Here is a 26,586-nt window from a genome sequence, read left to right on the forward strand (position 1 = left end):
CCCACACTGCGGGGGCACATCGCCCAAGGTTAATCAGCTTTCACTGAATCCACCCAAAAAGCAAGAGCAGGTATTTTGATCACACCTCCTACTCACAAATATCCCAACCAGCTAAGCTAGCAGATGTCAACTTTGCCTCTGGTAGATGCATTTCAAAGTTGACATTTTCATGTGACAAATCTAAAATGGATGCACATCATCATCATGTCATTTATTTGGTCTCAGGCTAGTGGTACTTATTAGCTCAACTGTCAGCATAATAAGCAGAAGTTAATTAAAAGAGTAATCAGTCCATTTCCTTAGAAAATCTAAATTTTTATTATACATACTGTATTACACTGAAAATACGTACCCAAAGACAGAATATTTTGAATTTACAACTGTACAAAAAAAACAATAGAAAACATACGGGCTATGCGATAGATGTAACAATTCACAAAATGACATTTCTCGTTAAAGGCACCAGATTCCCAGAGGGCTCTGGCTCAACATTTTTTAGTCTTTTTTTTTTTTCCAGTCAGATCATACTATGAAAATATGATTCACTCTTCAATTGTATAATGTCAAAGTCTCACACTCCTTGCAACTAGACAAGCAACCTGCACTTTGACATGACTTAGTCAAATTACAATTTCACACAAAGGTGTCAAGCAACTACCAGAGGCTCCTCTCCATTGCATCCAGTATCCTATGGTATTTAACTGAAAGGTTAAGTGGCAAAGCTACCAGTGAGGAAACAAGTTAACCCACAGAGAAATCAAGTTAACCCACAGAATACTGGCCCAACACTAGAGTGTTAACCATACTAAGTCTGGACAGCTTTGTATGGAGATAACTACAGAGAACTAGAGCAGGAAAAGTGTTCTGTCTAGAAGGAAGAAGGAATCTGTAATCAGGACTCTTGCTCAGCATCCTCCTTGGGCTCGCCTTCATTAAAACAATTTCACTCTTTCTGGTCCTCATGGCACTCATAAAAGAAAAATGGAGCCTAAAGAAACCCGGACTTCGCTGTAGGGCAAGTTCTTCAAGAAGCCTGTGTATGCAGATGTGTTCTTTCCCCCCACCCCCCCTTCAAGAACTAAAAATTTGGACAGGAAATAAACACAAGCCACTTCCATTGCTATAAGCCATATTTCCACTCATTGTGCCCTGACTTGCACATCAGACAGGTAGGTGCTTCTTTACAAGCAAGGACAAGAGAAGCTGGGACATCCTGCCTTGCTGCGGTCCAGCAACACTTAAAGGTTGGGCTTCCTATTTCTTAAAGCTTCATGCTTGGGATGAGGGAAAGGACACAAACAGCTCTAAGAAGACTCTGAACTACTTCTCTGGTCAACTCGTTGGTACATCAGCAAATCATTCTAGAGGCAACAGATGTTTTTATTTAGTCTTGCAGCACACATTGAGCTTCACTGTACAGAACCCAGCTAACAATGACTGAATATTTAAGACAAAAAATATCAAGTTCCAGGGCCAGATTTTGTTTTGTATGCAACAACTCCATTATACTGGAATTTAAGTGTTGATGTTGCCCTTTCTGAGTTGTCTGGCACGCTACTTTCAGGCCATGGGTTCAATGATTTCATTCTCTGAACCGGAGCTCCATGTAGTTACTTCTTACCGTATCATTTTAAGAACATTGCAAAAGCTTCCCTTTCTTTAAGCATTTAAAAAAACCTTTCTAGATTCACAGATCAAAGTTGAAATAATGCTATGGTGTTGAAGGTCATAAAGTCACTTTAAAAAATAAGTTATTTTGCAGTGTCATCTTCATCCTAATGACCTAACAGAATTAAAAATACTGTGTTTCTACTTAAAATTCCCATTTATTGCGTGACTGACTTCAAACAAACAGGCCTGGAGACCAACTTTGTTATGCAGCAAAGATTAGGCAGCAGCATGGTAGGCTTTCAACGCACTACCGCACTTGGATGACTCAAGTGCATCCTAGAAGGACTTCTTGAAGAGGAGAGGGACAGCTCTCCCCATCCCAACGCCACAGGTCTGAAACGCAGACTTGTGCGGACTGAAAGTTTAGTGAGGTACCTCCATTAATCTCAAGTAAGCCAAAGGAGTCATCACACAGCAGCACTTTGTCACTACCAAACTGCAAAGAGTCTTGAAACAGCAATTTATAACAACAGTACATGCCCCTCAAGCCAGCCAATTTTCTAAAAGTCTTTTTTTTAATTGTATTTGGTACTTGCAGCTTCTCTAGCAAGCAGGAACAGTTAAGACAGAAGTATCATACATATTTACTTTACAGGAAACTGGTCATCACAAAAAAAAACTTTAAAAATCTGAATGCAGACAAGAAAAGGAATGTCACTTTCCTTGAAACCTTTCTTTTAAAAGATGAATCTTTTTATATTCTATTCTTAGCCCTTACTGTGTAACATAACAAAATAAGTTATAGCCATGATAACGCATTTATACTGAACTCATCCTAAAAACTAAAACCCACTACTCATCCGCACCTGTCAGGCTGGTTTCTAGCTGCTTAAAGAAAAAAAACACAATCAGAATCACAATCTACACTGCTTCTGAAACGGGCTAATAATGTGGAGAGCCCCCCTTGTGACAGTTATATGTGGAACCTAACTTTCACCCTAAAACATGCACAACACTCCATAATGGTAGCAGGTACCATCAAATAACTTGCACACTACAGGAGCTAGAACATTTTGTGTATTTGCTCAAATATAGTTAAGAAATCTATAATTTTGGTCACATCTTAAAACGCCGTAGAATACAGATTCTCTTGTTACTTATGCTTTCCACATTCAGTTGGATAACAGGTTGAAAAACTAAAAATAAGAATGCAATAAAAATTCCCCAATATAAAATATTCTAAACAATCACCTAAACATCGTTGTTAGTATACAAGTACTTATGGGATTTGGTCTGCTTTCTTTTCAGAAAAGAGAAAAGCCTCATTTTGTCCTAAGAGTTCCACTTTAACAGAAACCTCTAAGTCAGCCCAAGGTACCCCCTCAGCATTAGAAAGCCGTTAGGCTACTCGTTGTATGTTTTCCTTCTAAGCACCATTCCCAACTAAGCACAGCTCCACATACAAGTACTGAGAAACGAGGCATTTAATCCAAGTCTCCATCAAAGAATGAAAACAAGTCTCCAAACAATGAACCTTGAACTATGTACACAAACCCTCTCAATAAATGCAAGCTATAATTACACAAAGTCAGGTTAAACCAGTGGTGTGAAAACAGTCAAAGATAAAAATGTGCTTCTACTAGGAGGGGACAAGTATAAGGCACATTTATACGCCAGTATATTTGTAGCCACATTAGTGATTATAGTGATAACTGCACTGGTAAGAACCACAGCTATACTCATTCAAAGCTTTTTGGATCAGGGCTTGGTAATCAAGCAACTTATGACTGCTTAACCAAACAAACATACATTAATTAACACTGCCTCAAGACAAGTTTTGTTTTGCTAACCATCTTATTCATGTCAATCACTTGAAGGGGCATTTAAAAAAGCAGCTGCAATCAGTCTTGAGATGTACTAGTTTTGTTTGCTCCCAGGCTGTTCAGAGGGCTTGCCATGCAAGAGCCACAGTCCAACTTCTACCCTCAGACTTCCATGGCAAAGAGCTATCACTCACTTCCATGGCAAAGAGCTATCACTCCCACACAGCAACAACCCACGGCTACTTTTCATTTTTCTGCCTAGTTTTGCTATTTTTTTTCCCCAGAAAAGTTGTGATACTCAGTTTCTCTGGATCTCAAATAATGCCAAATATAGATTAAGTCGTGCTGGGCATGGACACTGACAATATAGCAAGTTAAAGCTGCTCAATCCCATCCTATGACCCAAGCATAAAGAGGCTAAACAGACAGTGGGTACCATCAGCCACTAGACATTCGCAATATTTAGTTATACTGCAGCCGAATTACAAAACAACCAAGCATTGACCTGTGGTGCTTTAAGCGTCCGTTCTTACAATGGAACCCACGTAGCCAGAGAAAATACTTTTTTACAATAAAGATCTGTGCCCTCGTTTAAATGGTAAACTGTGAATGACTGTGCAGTAGTCTTCTCTTGTGGTACTCAGAAGTAAACTGCTCCCACCTGTCATCTTTCAGCTGTGATCTCCTCCTCCAGCATCTCAAACTGTAGGAAAACGAAACAAAAAGCCACCAACCACTTGCCCCCTAAGATCACCTTTCCTTTTACCGTATTAAAAAAAAAAAAAAAGGTTTGACATCATCTTCTTCTGCATTCACTGAGCCCAGTTAGGTCAAAGAGCCACAACTTCTATGCTGGAGGGTAATAAGAAATGTACACATGAATGCCATTTTGTACAGTTAACATACTTTATGAGCTGGTTGACTCTAAGCTTGATTTGGTCCAGTCTGCTGCTGCTGCATCTCTTAGGAGACATTAGTTATAGGTTTGTACTTCTTGAATCTGGTCCATTCACCAGTAGCATAGTTCATTTCAAAGACTGTATCAACCAACATAGTGGTGCTGCCAGTGCCATCTGCCTTTGGTAAATCTTCTGTATGCTCGCTGAGTTTGATTTGAATGATGTCACCTTGCTCTTGGCAAGGATTCTCTGTGAAAACAAGAATAGAAACAAGTTATACATTGCAGCAACATGAAAAAGAGCACCTGATGGAGATTTAAAGTCTCATGCCAGAAAAATCCAAACCCAAACCTAATAGCAAGTAATGACACTACGGTATGTAGCCACACAGACTTTTTACATTGCATACATCACAGACTGTATTTTAAGTACAACAAAAACAAACCTCAGATGATGAACAACCAATGCTAAAGTAACTAGAAGAACAAACTAGAAAACAGCAAAAGGGGGTCAGAAGCATGCCAATATCATGTCTGTCTGCCTTAAGAAATATAAGGGAAGCTTATGTTTAGATAGGATTTGGTAAACCTGAACTACCGAAGTTGTTCTCTTTGGGATACATTTCACAGCTAAAAAGCTCATCAGTTTTCAGCAGTTGTGGAGGCCCAAATAACTTCACTGAAATCACTCACTCGTAAGATTTTCCATTTCAGCACGAGTATTGAATGGTAAATGTCAAGCTATTGGGAACTGGCACTCGGGAACTCAAGAATATCACACTTGACAGATATTTATTCAAATTTCAAAAGGTGTTGACACCACTACTGTAGGAACTCATATTATTATATACTTATGTATTTCACATAAACAGGTAACAGGTGCACACTTTCAAAAGTAATATTCTACCTTGCATTACAAAAAGATCACTGCATGTATTAAAGTACATCCTGCCACTGCATTCTGAAGCAGCATCTTGCACTAAGAGCACCCTCATGAATGCAGGATATATAAAACTTTCTTTAAGCCCAGTGATTACCACAGTAACTCTATCCTGGCCATCTTGAATAACACATTAATAACTACATTAATCCAAATGCACGAGCCACATTTAGGCTCCAGCACTCTAGTGATAAGATGCATCAAATACCAGATTAGAAACCAGAGCTAGTGCAGATGAGAGTTCACTTAAGGATTCTTACACCCATTCTCATCTTACAGTTAGTAGTCTGCTGGGTAAAACAGCCTTCGTGTATCAAGGCCAGTATAGTACAAGACAGCTGATCTGTGATTCATAGCACCTGTAGCTACTCAGAGTGCCTGAGACAACAGCTACTACATTTCTAACACTCTGGAGTTCACGAAGAGGTTCTTACAAGGCAACTGTTACCTTGAGTTGCCACGAAAGAAGGTTCATCCACCAGTCTTCTAGACAGAAGACGAGGACACAGTCTGTTCATTGTTCTGACTGGCTGGCTTATTTTTCCTCAACTCCTGAGCACTGATACTGCATGTGTTCTGTTCTATGTTCTGCGTTTAGGGGCTGCTGGGACAGTTCAATTCTTATTGGACCAAAGGCCCAGAGACCTGTTTCCAGGTAGCCAGAACTTAAAAATACAGTTCAGAGTGAAACAGTGTCTAGCACATACACAGTGTGCTAAAGCAAGACTCTTGCACTCACATATGTACATTCAGAAATGCTACGCTCTATTTCAGATTGGAGTATTAAAAAGCAAAGCAATTTAGTCTCAATACATGCCTCTGGATCCTGCCATGAATCCAAGTATAAGAGCCTTCTCTGGCCTTGTGACTTTGTTTGCAGTCTTGAACATTTCCTGTGCAGCATACATTTGCTCCCTCTGTAACAGATACAATAAATATGAATTCCAGTGGGGAAAACACTGTATTAATACAGTACCTTTTTGGCAAAGAGACAAGAAAAAGAATAAGGTAAATATTTGTACGTAGGCATAAAATAGACAAAATCCTTAACCTCAAACCTTGCCCTCTTTAATGCTTACTCCTAGCACTTGCAGCTGCAACTGAATTCTGAAACAAACTGAGAAAAGAAGATTCTTTAAATAGTTACAGAAACAAGTGTTAAGAGTCTTGATGTTTACACTATCCATTCTGTATTATGACCTCAGGTTATTTTTTTTTAATGTTTCTTCTACAGTCCAAACAGCCTTGCTGTAATTTCAAAGAATTTTTTCAGTAGCTCTGCTTTACTTTAAAAAAAGTCACGTAGCTTCTTGAAGTGCAGGTCCTGCAAGCTAGGCTTAAAGGCACGCTCAGTGAAAGCTTCAAAGCAGTTGCATCTTAAATTGATTACCTGCTTAACTTGAAGCACACTCATAATATACAAACATACCAGCAATAAGAAGCTGCAGCACATAAGTAATTGCTGTTTAGTTTCCTTCTCGCTCTCAGGCTTCAGAAGATGTGCAGTGGGGGGGTGGGAAAATAAATCAAGGCTTTTGCCTTTATTCTGCTGGGACCTTCTCTCCTACCACTGCAACATGATCCCTTTTAGCAGCTTAACATACACTAGTGGCCATGCAACAGCTCTGCTGGAAATATGCCTTTCTCCCAAAATTCTTTGTAAAAAGGAACAAAATATTGTGTCACATAATAAGCAGCTGTAAATAAAGGCATCTGTAACATTGACGCTGCACAACTAAAGCTGCGATTAACATGTTAATGAAGCCACAAAAATATTTTCATTATCTTTGGTTGCAGATAAGCAGCTTCAATCACTTCATGAACCTAAGGCCATGAATTGTCAACATATCCCGTAAGACCAACAATAACAATTTGCATATTCTGATCTACATCCAAAGCAGCAGTTAAGAATGGCTTTTGTTTTTTACTTACTGTAAGAGAGAGGCTTTTTTTCGGTGGTGGCTGTTGCTGAGTTTGAGGGGCCACTTGTGGTGCTTGTGCTGCAGGGGAAATGGCAGGAGGTGTGGTAGGTGTTAGGGGTGAGGTAGGTGTAGTTGCAGGAGGATTAGAGTTACTATTGTACATGGGTGTTCTTTGTTTGAATTGCGCAGGAAGAGTTGTGGTAGCATTTGGAGCTGCAGGCTCTTCAGTCTGCCTGTTAGTCTGCAAGGCCTCTCGTGCAGAGCCAGCTGTGAAGAACAATCAGGACAACAACAAAAAAAGTTATAATCCACAAACAGGTATCAGCAACACCAGTGGACTTTATAAAGAGATCTAAAAATTCCAATTTTTTCATTTTAGCACCATGACTCAATATGCTGCCTAATACCCATCTGAAAAACTCAAGAGCTGATGTTCCCTCCACTCATTTGTCTTCAATAATTAGACAACAGTGAGTAGCTTTCCAATATGAATTACTCTGTATAGTACCAACATTTGTGTTTAATGGATATCAGTTATTAAACTGATCTACTTTTAACTTATATTGCTACAACAACTGTGTGCTGACCCTAGCAAGATTATTGCTGTACTGTTATGTAAAAGCCAAAGACAGATTTATTTTTTTTTTTAACCTAATGTAGCTTCCAAAGAAAGTGGTAATTAAGTCTCAGCCAGTAACAAATACTGAAAATACATAAATACTTCAACTGATCAGAGAATTAAATGCAGTCTCCAAAATAATTCATTTAAACACTAACTGCTAAGAAGGCCCAAGCCCCTCAATATTGAGGAGTCCTAATTCTGATTTTTTTCCTCAAAGTTCATTTATTCACCTGTACTTAACCATCCAGGGGAGTTACTATTCCAAACCTGACTGCAGCTGAAGGTAAGTTATACGATCAAGTCACTGTGATTTCACAGGTTACTGCATTGTCCAGCAGGCAGCTGATACCCAGCGCATGCTCTGGACAATTTTTTTTTTTGCAGCTTTCTGACAGAGACACAGCTACTTTAGTACTTTCCATGACTCTCATGAGGTTTAAGCTAACCAATTTTTACCACATTCACAACAGACTAAAATGCAAATACAGATCACAGCTCAGCTGATAACTCAGATCGAATTTTAGACATTTTTGAGGGGTCTACCATTTATTCATCTAGGCACAGATATAGCATCTGTCTTAGAAATATAGCTCTTACCCAGTAAGAAGTGGAACAGGACACTGGGTACTTGTACAAACATTGTAACAATTAGCTGCCTACTAGTTTTGTACAAATCTCTTAAGTTTTATTATAGGCTTCCTCTCATGTCAGAATAATTGACTTGCATAAAGTAACATATGTCAATTATGCAACCTCAGATCACATGAAACCAACTCCAAGGATCTTGTGTCTCTCATTAAGAAAAGAGTTTCATATTCCATGCCCATATGGAAAGCTAGATACCCCACGCTCCAGAAGAAAATAAAAGTTAGAAAAAAAAAAAAAACAAGGAACAAAGAATTTTAAACTAGGCTTCTTCTGCTGTCGAATACATTGCCAACGCTCTGGAAAATAATACTAACTGCTGACAACACTGATGCGCTTTTGGCTGCGCTCCTTCCAGAGATGCCAATTTTCTGCCAGGGAGATTTGCATGGACCTTCAGAGAGATTCTCAACTGTTTCAGAGCCAAGCTAAACGATCAGTTTTTACATAGACTTTTTCCTATTGTGACCAACACACCACAGCTCACATAAAGGCAAATGTTACAGCACCAGATATCAACAAGCACTTGTTAAAATTGTGCATTAGACTGCAACATCGGTTCTCTGTAGCTACAAACTGGGGTAATGAATCCCAGTCATGCATATCTGTTACTGCAAACTGATATGTTCCTTTAAGGCTTTACATCCAGCAGGGAAGGAAAAGTAAAGGAAAGTGTGTAAAAATACAAGATGGAGAAACAAAGTATTGTACAAGAGTTTTGCTTTTTTTTTTTTTTTTTTTTTTTTACTGCTGACAGTTTTCCAACATTGAAAGAAACATAGCCCTTCTCCAAGTATGAGGGAGCTCAAGTATTAGCTACCAGACAAAGTAGAAGGATAAAGGAAAAGCCTATGTGAAAGCAAACATACACGTATATCTGCTTCTAGGAACACGCAACTCTTGAAAGCAGCTATCCATCTTGCAAATAGCATGCATATGGTTGTGTCTATATTGACTATATACTCTATCTTTGTGTACATTACTGGTATTTCTTTGGGAAAGAAAAAATTATATTTCCCACTATAGGAAAAGAAAAAATAACCAGTAAATTAAGTCAAGCAAGCAAAGCAGTCATTTTAAGACATAAAAAGAACAAGCATTTTCTTTATTTGGTTAAGTACAGACCTGTCATTTAACCTAAAGGCTGGGTCCTGCAGTGGATTTTTAGACTACGAAGGTCAGAGTTGAGGGACTGTATGTTTGTGAAAAGTTAGACAGTAAAACTATATAGAGTTAGAAGTATTAAGTTCCAATAGCAAAAAAAAAAAAAAAAAAAAGTATCTTTTACCTGGCTGTGTTTCAGAGCTTGGGATATATGAGGAAGATGGCACCACACTGGGAGTAGCAGGTAAATAACTTGTAGAAGGTAGTGCTGGCTCATTGTTCAATGAGCCAAGTTTCTGTAAAACAGAAAAGTGTTATGGCCATAATGCAGGTACTTATGTGCAGCTTTTCCATTTTAAATACAGCTTCAGAATTAGTACTGCTAGAATATTCATTATGGGAACTTAATTATGGACTCCTCTCTTAAGGTTCAAATGTCATACTTGCCCTAACTCCCTATATGAACTCTGTACATTAGAATTACCTTAGGAGGAAGAAAAGCAGCTTTTATTTCTCATAATTCAGATCAAAGTTGCTTTCAAAAACACAGCTGAGCCAGAAAAAGGTACTATTGTGATGGAATATGTACTTTTGCAGAGTTGAGCTGCTGGAGTCAGAGATGCTAAAATTAACGACCTATCTTATATGTTTTATTTTTACTAAGTAAAACTAAGATTTAAAAGACTCACAGGTACTCAGTTCTGTACAATGACCATGATTCTTAGCAATATTTAGCACTGACTGACACTACTCTCTACGGACAGCAGCTCCCAAACAGTGTCGTCAATGGAGTCTGCACTTGCAAACCAGGGAGTGCTTGCAGCCACTACAGTTCAGGCTGCACAGCAATGAAACCGCCTTCAGTTCCTCTGCCCTGTTTCTTAGTAATGGACATGGAGAACAGGTATCTGAAAAAACTGCATGGATACTATCTAAACACTTTCACGGTCTTGCAAAAGCTACGTCCTGAGATACAATTAAAGAAAAGTAAAGCTGCACCAGTCTTTCTTACTTAGCTATAGATATTCAGTTACTCCTCCTAGGCATGGCCCAATGACAAGTACTCCTCACTGTGTCTGTGCACACCATTCCACTGGGGTCACAAAGGAAGCAGAGTAAAACTCGCAGGTGCTCCCAACGTGACTCTACCTCACCAGGTATTGGAAAGTTCCCTGAATCTGGGATCTCTGACAAGAGGCAACAATCCTCAGTTACTGTAAGTGCCATACTCCACCACAAACTTAAAAGAGCAACAAGAAAAATCAAAAGCTTCACCTCGATCCTGCTTTAAATCGTTTTTGAAGACAGTGGAGTAGAATTTTGAAATAATTATGTAAATATTTTGTTTTTAATATTGAGGTATCCTTCAACAGCTTAGAAAAATACCATTAGTGTTTTAGAATAACGTGCACCATGGTTTCCTCATCTTTACACTGCTATTTGGTTTTGGGGTATTTTTTTTTGATGTTTTTTCTTTACCTGTGTAGACACAAGGCCAGCAGCATAGTCTGGAGTAGCATTTTCTACTACTGTTTCTTCTTTGGCTTGCTTTTCCACAACTTCTGTATCTATTACATAGAAACAGAAGTCAGTTCAAGGAAGTTTTCTTAAATAGTGAATTAGATTTAAACAAGAATATAAAACCAATTTTTTTCAGATTCTGCTAAATCATTCTTAAGAGGTACATGCTGAAAGGTTACAGCAATGAACATGAACTTCATACACAATTTAAAAAACAATAGTGGAAAGAACCACAATGTAAACACACATCAAGATAGAGTAGCTAAGCAATTTGGCTGAACTAGCTTATTTTCTGATAGTAAAAACTATATATATATTTTTAATTGCAGTTATGATTTTATTCTGAGATTTTAGATGTTTCTGGAAACAAATACAAGGTTGTTCTGGGGAGAAGAAAATTGGCTACCCTATCTTCCTGATATTTAATGCACTATCACTTGAGCAAGAGTAGTATATGAGATATTCAATTCTTAAAATCCTGTCCACAATTTTGGAAATAGATATTTTTTCCAAGATTACTCTGAATTTCTTTCCATGGCTGTGCAACCAGCAGAAATTAGTATATCAAAATCTGAGTGCAATTTCAGACCTGAAGCTAGTCTCACACCCATCTTTGTTGTGCAAAGCACAAGTTTTTAACAAGGCACATGCATTATGATTAGTGGCACTGGGGGGAAAAAAAAAGTGGAATTCCTCCCTTCAGGCTCTTTGTTGCCCTTTTTTCTTGGAAGCTTACCTAAAAATGAATTTTAACAAATCAAGAATAAAATAGCACTATAAACCTAGATCTGATTTCTAAGTACATTAGCAGTGTTCTATACCAACCTAATGTCTTTCTTCTTCTCTTTGCTTCACGGCCAGCACCGACCATATCTAGCTCAGAGATATCTAAAAGCTGAAAAGTGCAGAGTAACAGTAAGTTATTACATTTTTGTCAATTTGTATCTAAACATTATCCTTATTTTTTTTTCTTTAGCGTACTGATACTTGATTTAAAATAGCATTACAAACTCACTTCCAAATTGGGAGGAGATCTGAGGGGAATGCAAGTGACTGAGGAAGAGCTCACCTACCTTTACTCCTCTTTCTTTGCGCAGAGGTGTTCGTGAAGGAGGAATGGGAGTCCTGTTTCCAGAAGGGCTAAATACACTAGGTGCTGAAGTACTCCTGAAGGGAGCTTGTTTTGGTATTCCTTTGAGTGGTGCTTAAGGAAGATCAAAAAAGGCAACAATTGTAATACTTGCTTCATTAGTTACATAGAAAATAATAAAGAGTTCTTCAACTTTTTTCCTTTCTTAATAGCCCTCCACCCCCTTAACTTCAAAAGCTGCTAATGTGGAACTCTCTGCTAAATGTTTTTCAAAGGTCAGATTGGGCTTTACCCTTCAAACAAGGAGTAAGAGTCACTCCCTAGGCTAATGCTCACAATCCCAAAGCTTAATAAGTAATTTTTATTACAGTTACATGCCTTGAATGTTTTTCTTCACATTCTAAATGAAGTAAATCAAATAGGCTCACTGCTATCAAAATACACTTTCCAAACATACATTTATACTTTCCTTATTTACAAAGAACAAAATTCAAACACACAAAAAAAGTATTAGGCATCGATGTTCTGAGTCTGACTATTGCCAAAGTCAGTCTTTGACCATTAAGATATAGTTACTTGGTAAGACTGTATCTAATCAAAGATTTTGGCCAGAGGTGGTTAAAGTTCCTGTAACTGACTAACAAGTGCTCCTGCAAGCTTCTCTCTTTCCATTGAGCTTACCATTTACATTCACTAAGCAGTCTCAACATAGCACAGGCTGTATTGGCACTAAAGGGGTCAGAACATGGGACATGGAGGTGTCCCAAGTGTGTCCAGAGAAGGGCAACAAAGCTGGTAAGGGGTCTGGAGAACAAGTCCTATGAGGAGCAGCTGAGGGAGCTGGGATCGTTCAACCCATAGAAGAGGAGGCTCAGAGGCAACCTTAACACTCTTTGTAAGTACATTAAAGGAGGCTGTAGTGAGGTGGGGGTTGGTCTATTCTCCACCGTGCCTGGCGACAGGACGAGGGGAAATGGGCTAAAGTTGTGCCATGGGAGGTTTAGGTTGGATATATGGAAAAAATTCTTTACCGACAGGGTTGTTAGGCATTGGAATGGGCCGCCCAGGGAAGTGGTGGAGTCACCATCCCTGGAGGTCTTTTAAAGACATTTAGGTGTAGAGCTTAGGGATATGGTTTAGCAGAAGACTTGTTAGTGTTAGGCCAGAGGTTGGACTAGGTGATCTTGGAGGTCTCTTCTAACCTAGGTGATTCTGTGAGAATCAGATCCATTTGTAGATGTTAAGATATACAGGACATCATGAAAAAAACAAGATTCACAATGCCTTGGTTGAATACTGGCTGTTTTGGTCCTAAGCCAGTTTTTGCAGGATGACCAACCTTCCTACCTCTATAAACCATAGAACTTAATCGCCTACCCTTACACCTAAGAAGGCAGGAGAACTCCAGCAGCACATTGTAGCTGAAGGGGACACCAATACTCCCCCATCAAGGGTGCCACCACTCCAATGCAGAACACAGAGGCTGACCATCAAACGCTGCACAGTTACTGTGCAAGACAGCACAGTCATGAGAGCCACACCTGGGGAGTTAAATAAGCTGCAGGGTAACCACCCTGGCTTCTTCCAGTGTCCCAAATCACCACTCTTATTAGAAGTGGCATCAGTCCCATTCGTATGTTAATGCTTGGTTCTCCCACTTTGCACCTCTGAATATAAATGCGTAAATGCAGCACTGGAACAGGCTCCTCAAGGAAGCAGTCACAGCACCAAGCCTGCTGGAGATCCAGAACCACTTGGACAATGCTCTCAAACATAATTGTGTTTTTGGGTGGTCTTGTTGGAGTCAGGAGCTACATTCAATTCTGAGTTGGAAGGAACCCAGAAGGATATTCTATGATTCTGTTTATTTATTTTTTTACCTCAAAGACTCCCAATTTCCACCATCCCTGCCTTTTAAGGCAAAGGAAAAAAAAAAACCCTAACACCTTAGATTTCAGAGAAGCTAATATATAGTTTCAAAGTACCACAAGGTTGGATGCTGCCTCAGAGTAAGATGCTATTTGGCTGGTGCTGTTAGATTGCTTCTGCAGACTTAAAGGCTTTTGTAACCCAACGGAAGTGTAAATTACTGCTTTACACAAGGGTTTAGAATTCTGGAGCTGCTGTTTACACCAGGAGGATCCAACTTGGCTCTATACCACAAGCAGAAAAATTGCTGCCTCAGTAGTAAGCAAAAAGTTTCTACACTTAAGAAGCTGTTCCCCCCTCAACTTCACAGTTACCCCTCTATCTCACACTTCATATGAGCGCTAAAACCAGCAATCTTTAATCAACTGCTAAAAAAAAATCCACTAGTCAAATAAATATTTGTCAGGTCTTTGACCCATCTGACAATCTCCTCATACCCTACAATTTGGTCAACATTTTAGGTCAAACAGAATTTTAGTTTGATGCTGTATACCCTGAATCCCTCTACATATTTTACTGAAAACATTTTCAGCCCAGGACAACTCTGACCTATATGAGCAAGTTACAGGAGTGGAAACCCCAGCTGGTCCCATAACTGCTATTTCTAGAGACCACCCGGCTTTAAAGGCCAAAAGACCACTTTAATATTAAATGGCTGAAATAAAAGTTAGAATAGAAAGTGTCATAGAACTAATGGTCAGTTTCTACACTGGGACAATTTTTAGGTCCAATTTCAACTGCACTTCTTGCATTTGTGTAGGAAGTACAAACGTGGCTAAACACTTTGATGCTCAAATTGAATACATTAAAATGCATCAAGAAGGTGTCTTGTTGTTTCTAGATGCCACACCGAGAAATTATTCAAGTTTTATACCTCAGCAACATACTGGTGGCCAGAAACAAGAAAAAAATCTAGCTGTGCAGTGATTTAGAGTGTTACTAATTTCAAACCCTCTTCTCGCTCTCAAACTTATAGAAAAAAATGGGGCAGTTAAAACTTAGTGAACAGTTAAAACTCTTTCTTCAGTTTTGTATTGATTATTATACATCTTTTTCATGTATGTTAATTAGAAGGCATTGTGCGTGCTTAGCTGCAGTAAGCAGTGTTCCACTAAAATACCGTGTTACTTAACGCTCAGAAAACATGAATATCACAATGATTGGTTGGCTCTTAACTGAACGTTCCTTGCCCTTGCTTGGATCTGTTTGACTGAGATTTACCTGTGGTTTTCTTATCTGTTACATTTAAGCTAGCCTCCTTGGGAGTAATCACAAGTTATTCCTAGCCTCCTTGGGAGTAATCACAAGTTATTCCATGCTCTACAGTTAAGAGTATTTTCCCCTCCCTTTATCTATGTGGGATTGTATGAATACGTATAAGCTAGTCTCAATCTACTTCACAATATTTCAGAGACCACAGCAGATCACTGTGATCCACTCACTCTGCTCCCTTTTGGAAGAACATGGCTTAGTCAGGAGTTATTCCTGGAATGATGCAAATCAAGTTCTTACTGAAGTCTATAAGCATGATCTATCTGCACATGTTTTAAATAAGCATGACAGATATTCTGGTGTTTTTTTTAGATAGCAACTCTTGTTCTTTTTGAGAAAACTTGTTAAAAAATTAAACAGCTGTAAAGAAAGGAAGGAGATACATGTTTTACTTCTCTGTAAGTTAAGTTTTTGTAGAAAATAGACTTCGTATTTTTACTCTTCAGCAAACATTATTTTATCAGATTTTCTTTCAGGTAAGTGACACAAGTGAGCCATACTTGTTGTATCAATCTTTTTGACCAGTCCCCTGCCTTTGGCATGAAAAGGCACTCCTGCAGTCTTCTTGAGCTGTTGTGCAGTTTCTGTTGCTACAAAAAGAAAACAAAACCCAAAACTTCAGTTACTACAAAATCTGTGCTGGACAAATACAATTTTTGGCTTCTCATAAAATATTAACTGATATATTTAAAGGGTGGGAATATCAAGAAGAAACATGTTTTAACTAAACGGGGCATTCATGTAAGTTACACAGTATTTGGCAAAATGCAGAGTCAATATGACTGCACAACTGACAAGATGGTCTAAGCTGAAAATAAATGAGAACATACAATGAATTCAATAAATATGTAAATAATTATGTTGTAAGAAATTTTCTATAAGATTTGTAGCTTTTTTTTTTTATTATTAAAAAACAACAACTACTCAAGCCACAAGCAAGCAGGAATCAAACTGCAGCAATACAGCAGCAGGTGAAATAAACTAAGATCACTCAGATCAGCTACCATTACCTACATGCATACATACATTGTCTTTTGTTAGTGAAAACCCTGTTGGCTTTCACCCCTCCATAAAAACATACCAAGCAAAAGAAAGCATTAATTAGCAGAGCAGCTCTTGCTCCCTGTTGCAGAAACATATGGCAAAATAAAACTGTCATACCAGTTTCATTTCAGGAGCTTTAACCAAAGCTATCCCTCACAAGTCTTCACAACTGACTTAAATATACCCATAACTGAATATATCTGTGCTTTAAAAAGATACAGCTTTTTGTATCCCTTTTAAGTCTGAAGAGCATTTCAATCAAGGGTAACATTTTAATATAATCATGGCTAGAATGACTTGCACCTGCTCCCCCACACATGCCTGTTTATCAAGGGTGCATGCATGGGGGGGAAAAAGCTCTTAGAACAGAAAATATTGCCATATATACCTTTACTGAAGAGTAAAGCTAAGAATGAATTTTCCTTTCACAGCTTAACTTGTTACTCAGTGTTATAAACTAGCTGTAACACTACTTACACTTCTGCAAGAGTTCAGCTCGGAGAGTGGCACTTTTAGGTTTCCTTTTCAGCTGGAAGTGTTTCACTGGGGGAGTAAGTGGCCCAGCTAGTGTTGTCAAGGCATTTTTGTTTAAGTATTGGCATTCCAACGGCAACATAGCTGATGTTTCACATTCACTTACTGCATAAAGAGTTAACACAGTACACATGGGTATAAACATCTGATAGCTAATTACAAAACATTCTACTACTTGACTCTACAGGTGCTTTAAGTTTTAGATTACTCAATTAAACACCAGGAGTAATTTAGCTCTAATTAAAACAGTATATAGCCAGTTAATAAGGTGTTTTTTTTTTAACATTAGGTTCATAAGTGCTCTCATGTTAATTGCCTAGACAAATTATAGCAGTTGTAAATGAGCTACCATTGTTAGAGCAAAAAGATAATGATGAAATTCCCAGATTCTTCCTTTCTGTGTAGTTTTTGAAAACTACTGAACAGAAGTCAAAACCAAGAATGTGAACAGACAAATGATCATTTGTTTATAGTGGAAAAAACGATGCTTCCACCTCCAAGGCATTCCAGTATTGTGATATTCCAATAATAACTCCAAGCCCATTTCTGATCATTGATGCCTAAGGGCTTTTTCTGGGCGATTTGCTAAATCAAACCCACTGAAGTACGAGTGGCTTTGCACCAGCATTTACAACGTTGTTTGAAGCAGAAAATGTGCAAGTGCCTGGGCCAGTATTACCAGCTACTGGACCATCCACAGCTAGTCAGACAGCAAGTTAATGCTCCTTCTGACCAGTCCTTCCCTCAGCACCTATCATTTGTTGGCTAGATGAAAACTTGGGGCAGAGACACCCCACCTGTCCCACAAAGGTGTTGCAGAAACCTTTCTCGTTGTTGGCCTTAGCACAAAATACAAGAGAACAGTGTTTAACAGTTTAGCTTATGAAGCTGCAGTAACTCAGTATTACCTGGCCGCACATACAGGCTGTCTACAGCACTGGTGAAACAACATTAACTTGTATGTCGCCCTTCACAAACACCAAGGGACCCGGTGCAAGTTCTGATGATTTGTTAAGAGATAATTTAAGAGGTTACCATTCCTCAAATGCCACAGTTCCAGTATCATGCCAGGTCATGAACTGTGGCAGTTATGAGAGAAGACATACTGCTTGTCCCGATACCAACACTGTTAAGACAGTAGGGTAGCTTCACTCCCTGTGAAGAGAAAGCCTGTTCCTGAAAAAAGGTATCATATTTCTGTAGCTTTCTACAACAGACACTTACCTTTTTCTCTAAGCTCTCCTAAAATATCTTGAACATTGGGATTCTGTTCTTCAAGATCAAGGTTAAGGGAGCCAGTATCTGGAAAGGATTTTAAAATATCAGCTACCATTAAGACCCAGGGGTCTGAATCCAAGGTAGCGAGCTGGATAATTTCAGTCAGTGCCCCTTTCATCTAACAAAAAAAGAAAAAGAAAATCAGCCAATTGGAAGCAGTTCTAAACAGGTTGTCATTGGGTTAATTTTATATACATATATATTTAAAGACACTAGTATAAACATGCACAATGTTTTACTACAGGGGAAGGGAAGAGGGAGATGGCTTCAACACAGTTATATGTTAATTACAGAATGAAGCGAAGAATTAACCAAGATTTTTCTTAGTAAATACTGTATTTGGTCAATCTAACAAGTGTCCTTTGAGCTTTTAGCAGCTCAAAGCTTCCTTCAGCACAGAACATTTTCACTAGAAACAGGACACATCTTTACAGCATTGTCCCTGTACATTCTACGGCCCACTTACACACCCAGTGTACCCACAGATTACTACCAGTAATAACAATATTCAACTAGAACACAAATAAGAATAGGTGTCTAAGTTCAGATGAACCCCCTCTTGTGCTACAGAATAAAATAGCAGACAGGCTGTATCCACATCACACAAATGTAAGCCAAGTCCTCAAAATTTTAGTTAAGATTGGGTCAAAAATTGTTTCATGCTAATAACATTTGTAATACCTGACAAAAACTATTACAGAAGCACACCCAGCCCTCTAATGCCACGAGTAGTTTGGATTTTCCATTTACCCTAAGCTTCTATAGGGAATTTTTCCTTTTGAGCACCTATCTTGAAAAAGGGGAAATGTAAAATTAATGAAATATATAGTCATGGTAATTTTTTGAATTACTGATCAACACGTATGCTAGCATTATGAAATAAAATCTAGTGATTGTGGTTGGAATTTTACAGAGTGAATTGCTATTTCTTAAATTAGCTGGTTTAATTCTGTAATTTGCTTAATTCATTAAATTTCAGCTTAAAACTCTGAAATAAAGACCTAACACTTGTTTTTCTTCAGAAAACTGCTCATGTAAGCTAAGTATTGGCTTCACAGAACTAAGATGATCGAGATGTAGTGCATTACCTATCAAGCCACAAACATCAGAATAAAGTCACTGAAAGTGTTTATATGGACTATGTGTATGGTATCAGCATTACAGAACTGATGATGAAGTATAAGGAAATACTTGAATTTTGACTATTCACAGCTGATTGTGGCCTATTACGTCTACCTGTTTCTGAACAGAGGGAGACAAGCAAAAGATTTGCCTTCACCTTAATGCTGTACTTATTTCCCCTTATCTCAAGCTGGCCTTCTCTCCTATGAGGAGATCTAATAAGTTTACTGTACTCATGTAACCCTAAGAAATGAAGCTGAAGTTTTGCTCTCCATTCCCCCCCCTAAACCTCAGCAGTCAGAGATAGACAAACATTGTGTGGGTGAAGGGAACTGGGAAATGTCAATGTTAGTGCCCTCTCACTTTAGTCAGGTATAAAAAAAAAAAAAAAAAAAAGTGCTTTTAGAGGGCAGTTTGTCCTTTAACACAAAAAATGCAGATCAGTTTGTCCAGCTGCAAACCTAGTGGCTCCCAGCTCAATCAGCCCCCAGCGTGGCTCACTAGTCAGACATTAGAACCGGGAGAACAGCAGAGCAGAAAGTTGACACCACAACAGTCATTTGCCATTTTCAGCAGCACAATTGATTTGCTTTGGATTTAAGTGACTGCATAACCACGGCCTCACACTGGTCGGCGTGCTGGCAAATTTAGCCAACGCTTGCCCAAGGGAGAGGATCAACTTCTAAGGCTCTAGCATTGGGTGTCCTCCATGGCTCTTTTCTTTCTCATTAAACATAAAAATCCCTCCCAACTCCACACAGATTTGTCGGTCTCTGTTCTAAGCCTACACTGCCTGTCACAAGTTGTTTCTCCTGCAGCAGATGAACATGGGTGTGAATACTACCCCAAGTCCTCTATTCTCATATCTGTCCCCTAGGGATTCAGGGCTGCTTTACACAAAACACCTGAAAATTCAAACCAGGCAAGGACAGCTGCTGAAGCTGTGATTAATTTCTAACTTGCTGACCAGCTTTTATCTGGGCACCACAGATGCGCAGATAAATGCACAGAATGCAGTTTTTCCATCAAAAACTCAGACAGTAGTTGGAAGAAAGATGTCTCCTGTACCCTCCTAATTTAGCCTTCATATCTGCTCCACCGAACTCACTCTCAGCCCAAAAATTCAGAGCTCCATCCTGTATGACACATGTTCCTACGGCACTGCTGTCCAGGCAAGTTACATCCACACTGCCCTCGGGACAGTCCGAGGCCACAACCTGATGCTAGGCATGATTTTGGTTCTTCCAAGGAAGGAGCCCAGGAAGAATTTGTTCACCTAGCACTGGACAAGTGACATTATCACACAGCCTTGCAGCAGATGGTAAGAGAACAGCCCCTGCCACGCACAGGCAAGCGAAGGACTCTGCACCGTGCACTGTGAGCGACCCAGAGACCTTGCCTCAACACAGGTTTGCTTTTGACAAGCCTGGATTTGAGCTTTGCTGCAGGTTTGCCTCCAAGCTGCAATTTAAATACACATTCCCAATTTGCTGTTCAACTGGTAGCCAGAAAAAAACCCTTTTGTTGTCTGAGAATGCATGAAATGCAGTTTAGCAATAGAGAATCCTAGGTATGTTTTTTTTTCCCCTGTTACTTTTCAGCACAGCCATAAACCCGAAGTCGTAATCGAGTAAGATTGTAACACTAGGTCAGGAAGATCCTGATAGGCTCCACCACTGTCTCGTTAGGCATGAATGTCAAGATCGGATGCAACACGTCCTGGCACTTCTCTCATCTAAAACTCAGGAATTTTAAGCATTTTTCTCAGCCTGCTGGCATAGGACATGAGGAGAAACATACCAAGAAAGGATCAGGCAGGATGCAAAAAGCCCAGGAACAGAGACAAAGGGAGATTAATAACGGCTGTGCAGGAAGAGCATAGGAACAGCACTGTGGGAATGGGTGAAGAGAGGAAACATTACTAGAAATGCGCCAAGTCACAGCTCCAGCAAGGCTTCTTGCAAAGCATTCCCACTAATTTGCTTGCTATTAGGCCTAAATTAACACGGGACTATGCCTTTAAACAACTGCACCAACAGCTGGCTAACAAAGCCTATCAAGCTCTAATCTTTCAGGGGCCACAGGTCATATTTAATAAGTACCTGTGCAATTACAGAGCATTTTCATTAAGCTAAAAGCACTGGATGGGAAGCACAGCATTAATATTTATGTGCTACAAAACTAGGACGGATCAAATCACACTCCTGTATATGTATTATTTTAATGACGACAAAGTGTATAGTGGCCAGGAGTAATATTAGATTAAAATACATACTGCAGCTCAGAAAAATGGACCTTAAACGTGGGCCAGAAGGCTGCGTAGCAGCCTGGCTGTTCTGAACAGGGAAAAGTGAGTGCCAGGCACCTGCTTATGCCTTTGCACTAGTGCCCCACAATTCTCACTTGCGTGGATAGGGGACTCCTGGTTCATACAAGCAAGCAAAAAACAGATTTTTTGCTCTCTTCTGCACAGCTCCAGTCACAGAAGAGCAGGCAGTACCTTACTTGCAAGCTGCTTTCACAGAGCACAGAAGCACCCACTCCTCATTCCAGACCCGACTGGAACATCAGTCTAACCCTGAACAAATAAATGAAACCCTGGCACAAAACAAAAAAAACCTTGCTGTCATGGATGTGAACTGGGCGAAAAGGAATATAATATGCAAAATAAACAGAAGTGGCTGCCAACATCACCACTGAAACCCTGGTCACCACTACGCTGAGCATTAGGCATTATTTCAGACAAGCATAATCATCTAGAAACAGTTTAGCAGAAAAAAGCTGGGAGGCAGGGAGATTTGGGAGTTCACAAACTCTGCCCATAGAATTACAGCAGGAAAGGATGTTTTTGATAGCTGCCTACAAAACACACTTAACTATTAAAATGAAAATGGGAGCCAATTATCCTTATTAGTCAGTGGGAACAAACAAGCTGTAATGAGGTTCACAGCATGATAAAAATTTAGGTTTATTACTTATCCCACAGGAGTATTACAAGGATTAAGTCACTAATATATACACAATATTTAGAGCAGGGAATGAAAACATAGTACCAAACTGCAGGGTATTGCATTTAAGAAACATAACACTTCAGCAAAGGTCTGAGCTCTCCTGAAAGCTCATTGAAGATTTGCTTGTCTAGACTGCAGCCTTCACAGAGATTTAGAAAGGACAAGAAGCCAATTAAATCCCTTCTAAACCAAGTAATGCCACACTTCTCTTGATTACCACATCAATTTTTACTCAGATGTCTGCCTCCAAATGGTTTCCATGCTATTCTGTGCCAGTTAAAACGCTATTATAAAGAGAACAAAAAAAAGGTTTTGAGGAGAACTAAGTTCAATCTGTTATCTAGAGAGGGAAGTATCATTTACCATGACCAGAAGTATATCCTGCATCCTCTATCAAGATCCTCAAAGCTTTACAAAGCTGATGTAACATTTTCTAATACTATTTTAAGTTTCCAAATGCCAGCTCAGTGCTCCTCACACGCGATCTATAGACTGGGCACATGGTATGGAAAACACGCACATTACTTCCCAAAGGGACTAGTAAAATAACTTCATAGTCAAGTTAAATCACTTTCAGATATGGGAATGATTTCCAAATGAAGAATTCCACTTCCAGACAGCCAGCTACAGGTATGCCAGCTAAAATAGCCCAAGCACTGACAGTAAGCTACATAAATAGGTTTTATTTATGAAGACTTGTTATCAAACTCATCACACGGGTGTCTGATAAGACATCCCCTTCAGTCAGCAGCTTGGCTCCACAAGCAATTATTTTTTTTTTTTTAAAGTAATTTATAGAAGGAAGACTATAATGATAATAGCAGAGCTACTAACAATGTTAAATGTTTCTGCCTCCTTGGTTTTTCTTTTTTAAAAAGAGGGCTTTTTAAGCTCTTCCTCTTAGTAAAGAATCACGTTCCCTCCAAATAATTAAAACGTTACAGGTACTTTGTAAAGGGCTGAAGATACAGTAAATCCCTTGACTGACTTGATTACATCTTGATCAAGCATGCTCTGTTTACCATGAAAAGATTAAATTTGTGATTGACTTCACAAACAAAGAAGTGGAAAATCTCACAGCATCTTTTGTTTCAGCAGTAACAAGAGCTTTATATTTGGAACACAACTAATCACTGTAATTATCTATAAAAAGGAACAGCAACCGACTTGCTCTTATTTAGATACACTTCATCTCCATGGTTAACAAAAGCACAAATCAAGTGCAGCTGCTGGCTACCTGGTCCTTAATTTTAATCAATTTAAAGACAGTTTTTATGTATCCAGTGAACACACAGGGCACTTCAACAAATTATTTTAGTTTGCTTCAGTGTTGCTCCCTCAGAGAGCTGGCATTTGACTTATTTATGAAGGAATTTTACAAAGCATAGGGACCTTTCTCTTAGGCCTAAAAACCACCACTGATTTGTTGGCTTTTTTTCTGCACACTGCAATACTTATTTTTTCCAAGCTCCTTGGATTTTCACACTACTTCATAAGAATCTTGCACATCCAACAGTTCATGTGAGCCTATGGAGTTCCCTATCCCTCTCTTCCTACCCTGGGTTATTTTGTTTGTCCAAAACACCACTGCATCTGTCACGTACAAGTAAGACAGCTTGTGCTCTGGACAGGCACTAAGCATAAATATAGTATTTAAAAAAAAAAAAAAAAAAACTTTTTTGCTCAGTGTTTCATCTTTTTTTTTTTTTTTTTTTTTTTAAGTGACAGCATTTACACATAACTACAAAGATCCACACAAACATACAGTGCATGTAGGGGTCTGTCTTGCCACAAACTACTGCTTACACTTCATGTCTGTGCATCTGCAGCTTAGAAGTACACCAAATGCAATAAGCAGAATTACGTAGTCTTTCCACACCCTGTCTAGTACAGATGTATGTAAAGTCTAAGCATCTGTGTCCTACACAAGAGACTGGTGCAAGCAGAGCTGAGGTGCAGATTAACTGTGCACTATCTCCATAATTGTTATGGGAAACTGTACCACACACATGGCACAAGTAGGATAGGAATTCCTTAAACCTGACTGATTCATGTTAAGCTTCCTCAGCCACTCCTCAGCTATTGCCCCAAACACCAGTAGCTGCCTGCTGGTAGGAACAAGCCAGGTGCAGATGAAGTATGGTCCAGGGCCAAGTGAATAAGAGATCTTCTGGACCTACAGTGCCAGCTCTGGCTTCAGCCAGCCAGCTTATTAGCCGGGGTAGGAGAGCAAAGGAAAAGCACCAGCTGTTCTCAGGAAGGTAAAAAAGCAAAAACAGCAGTGCTCCCCTCAACTATGATGTGAGTGCAAGAAGGTGGTGAAAAAAACACTGCTCATCACAGACCCTAAATCTCCCATCCCCAAAGTTTCAGCACTTGCTGCTGTCCTTCCTAAACCCCAGATGTTTAGCTCAGGACACCTACACAGCTGCCAGCCCTAAGGAAGGCGTTCAGGAAGCCTAACACACGCCGCTGCTCCTTCCCCTCATTCTGGAACGGGCTCAGAAAAGCCCTCTCCTCTAAAGCAGCGCCAGAAGCATACAAACTGCCCCAAAACACAGCCTGTGTGGGGGTGAGCGAGGTTTTGGGCACAAAATTGCTTCCAGGAGCCCAGGGCTGCGGGGCAGGGGGCAGCGACGCCTGAGGAGCGCTCTCGCCCTGCTCAAGCGAAACCCGAGCGCTTCTCCTCACCCCACAGCCCCCTGTCCTGCAGGCCTCACTGAGGCCTCCTTTCCCTCCTCTTTTCTCCACAGAAAAACATCGGGGAGAGCCCCCCCGCGCACCCCTCCCCGGCCACCTACCCTCGAGGAAGCATTTAACGCAAATTTATGAAGAAGAAGACGCGTAGTGGGGAGGCAGTAGAGGCACAGCCGCCCCACCCCCCCCCTCCTTTTATCTCCCCTCACGCCCCCCCCGGGGCTCTCACCTCATCCACCGCCCGGCGGGGCAGGTGCAGCATCCCCAGCAGCAGCTTGAGCTTGACGGCCGAGGAGAGGCCGTGGAAGCAGAGGCGGATGTTGTCGATGACGGAGGCCGTGAGGAGCGAGGCGATGCTCGGCGGCGCCCACAGCTCGTCCGTGGAGCCCAGCTTGTTGTGCAGCCACAGGCCGGTGTCGCTCTCCCGCATCGACGCCATCTTGGGAGCGGGCCGAAAAAAGAGGGGGTTCTCCACCGGCATCTTACGGGGACACCTAAAGGGAGGGGGAGGGAACAGGGGGGTGAGGACCCCTGCGGGTCGCAGCCGCGTTCGTAACCCAAAATGGCGGCGCCCTGCGAGGCCGGGCTCTAGGGATAGGCGGAGGGGCTGCCGTAACCTAAAATGGCGGCGCCCAATGCGGGGGAACGGAGCGCGGCTGCTCGCGGCTCGCTCTCGGGTGCAAAATGGCGCCCGCCACGGGCATGGCTGCCGTAACGCAAGATGGCGCCGGGCGGCCCCGGCTCGTTGCGCCTCGCGGTTTTCCTCAGCGGCTCCGGCAGCCGGGAGCGGGGTGCCCGATCTCCGCGGCTCGCTCCGAGGCAGAGGCCGGCCCCTCAGCGGCTCGGTGTCCTTCTCTCGGAGGGAGAAGGGCTGAGGGCCCCGCTGCGAGCCCGCCCTTCGCTCCCTGGGGCTGGGCTGGGCCGGCCCCTCCGGCGCAGCGAGGGGAGGCGGAGGTGGCACCACGTCTCCTTCCCTCATGTCCTCCCTCCCGCCTCACAAAAGGCCCACATCAGCCGTGCTTCTGCTTTGCCCCTACTGAAAACACACCCCATGTCCCCCACCCGGCACCCCGCGTCTCCTATTAATGTCTAATTAAAGGTTAATAACATCTCAAAGCGCACCCACCTCCCTCATTTCTGGCTTCCTCATCGCTCCCCTCCTTCTGTCAGCCGCTTTGGCTTTCTTTTTACCTCAGCCGGCTAGCACAGCGTGCCAGCGTGATTGCTGGATGATGAAACTTCCCTGTAAGGCTGTCATTTGACAGAAGTGGAGCTGAGTGCCTTTTTCATCGTTTTCCCCGGAGATTTTAGTGCTGGGATGTAGGAGGTTACCTCCGCCTGATAGACTAGCGGTAGCTACTCACATTGGGGGTTATTAGGCGTACGTTCATATTCCCTTGTGGTTCAGCTCATTGTTATTTAAATATGAAAAATTAATCAATTGCCTAAATCCCAGAAGACTTAAGAGTTATTTGAGTGTGGCATAAACGGTTCATTTTAGTGTCTTTCTAGCTGAAGATAAA

General features: G+C 40.7%; 1 protein-coding gene across 3 annotated transcripts; it reads right to left on the minus strand.

Moving 5' to 3' along the window:
* Window positions 1-294: 294 nt before the first annotated feature.
* On the minus strand, window positions 295-26,342 carry NELFA (negative elongation factor complex member A). Of its 3 annotated transcripts, none has more exons than XM_068679695.1 (12): window positions 26,190-26,342; window positions 25,293-25,557; window positions 18,180-18,351; window positions 16,899-17,060; window positions 15,878-15,967; window positions 12,160-12,290; window positions 11,912-11,981; window positions 11,045-11,133; window positions 9,750-9,861; window positions 7,205-7,461; window positions 6,090-6,189; window positions 295-4,582 (listed from the first exon to the last, which is right to left on the minus strand). In XM_068679695.1, exons 2-12 carry the CDS (start codon window positions 25,542-25,544, stop codon window positions 4,398-4,400), a joined length of 1,620 nt encoding a protein of 539 aa, XP_068535796.1. In that variant the 5' UTR covers window positions 25,545-25,557; window positions 26,190-26,342; the 3' UTR covers window positions 295-4,397. The 3 variants fall into 3 exon arrangements, with proteins under 3 accessions (XP_068535796.1, XP_068535795.1, XP_068535794.1); XM_068679694.1 differs by lacking the exon at window positions 26,190-26,342 and adding an exon at window positions 25,681-25,996; XM_068679693.1 differs by lacking the exon at window positions 26,190-26,342 and having other exon boundaries at window positions 25,293-25,996.
* Between the last annotated feature and the right edge of the window lie 244 nt (window positions 26,343-26,586).

Source organism: Anas acuta, chromosome 4 (genome assembly GCF_963932015.1).
Source record: "Anas acuta chromosome 4, bAnaAcu1.1, whole genome shotgun sequence".
Lineage (NCBI taxonomy): Eukaryota > Metazoa > Chordata > Aves > Anseriformes > Anatidae > Anas > Anas acuta.

What these genes read in the sequence shown, in the direction of transcription:
- NELFA (XM_068679695.1), bottom strand. Translation starts at nt 25,544, where the DNA reads ATGCCGGTGGAGAACCCCCTCTTTTTTCGGCCCGCTCCCAAGATGGCG. An exon ending in GCAAAGAAAGAGGAGTAAAG is followed by an intron (nt 11,982 to 12,159) that starts GTAGGTGAGCTC and finishes TGCACTTTTCAG; the next exon opens with CTTTTAGATATCTCTGAGCT. An exon ending in AAGCTCTGAAACACAGCCAG is followed by an intron (nt 7,462 to 9,749) that starts GTAAAAGATACT and finishes TGTTCTTCACAG; the next exon opens with CTGGCTCTGCACGAGAGGCC.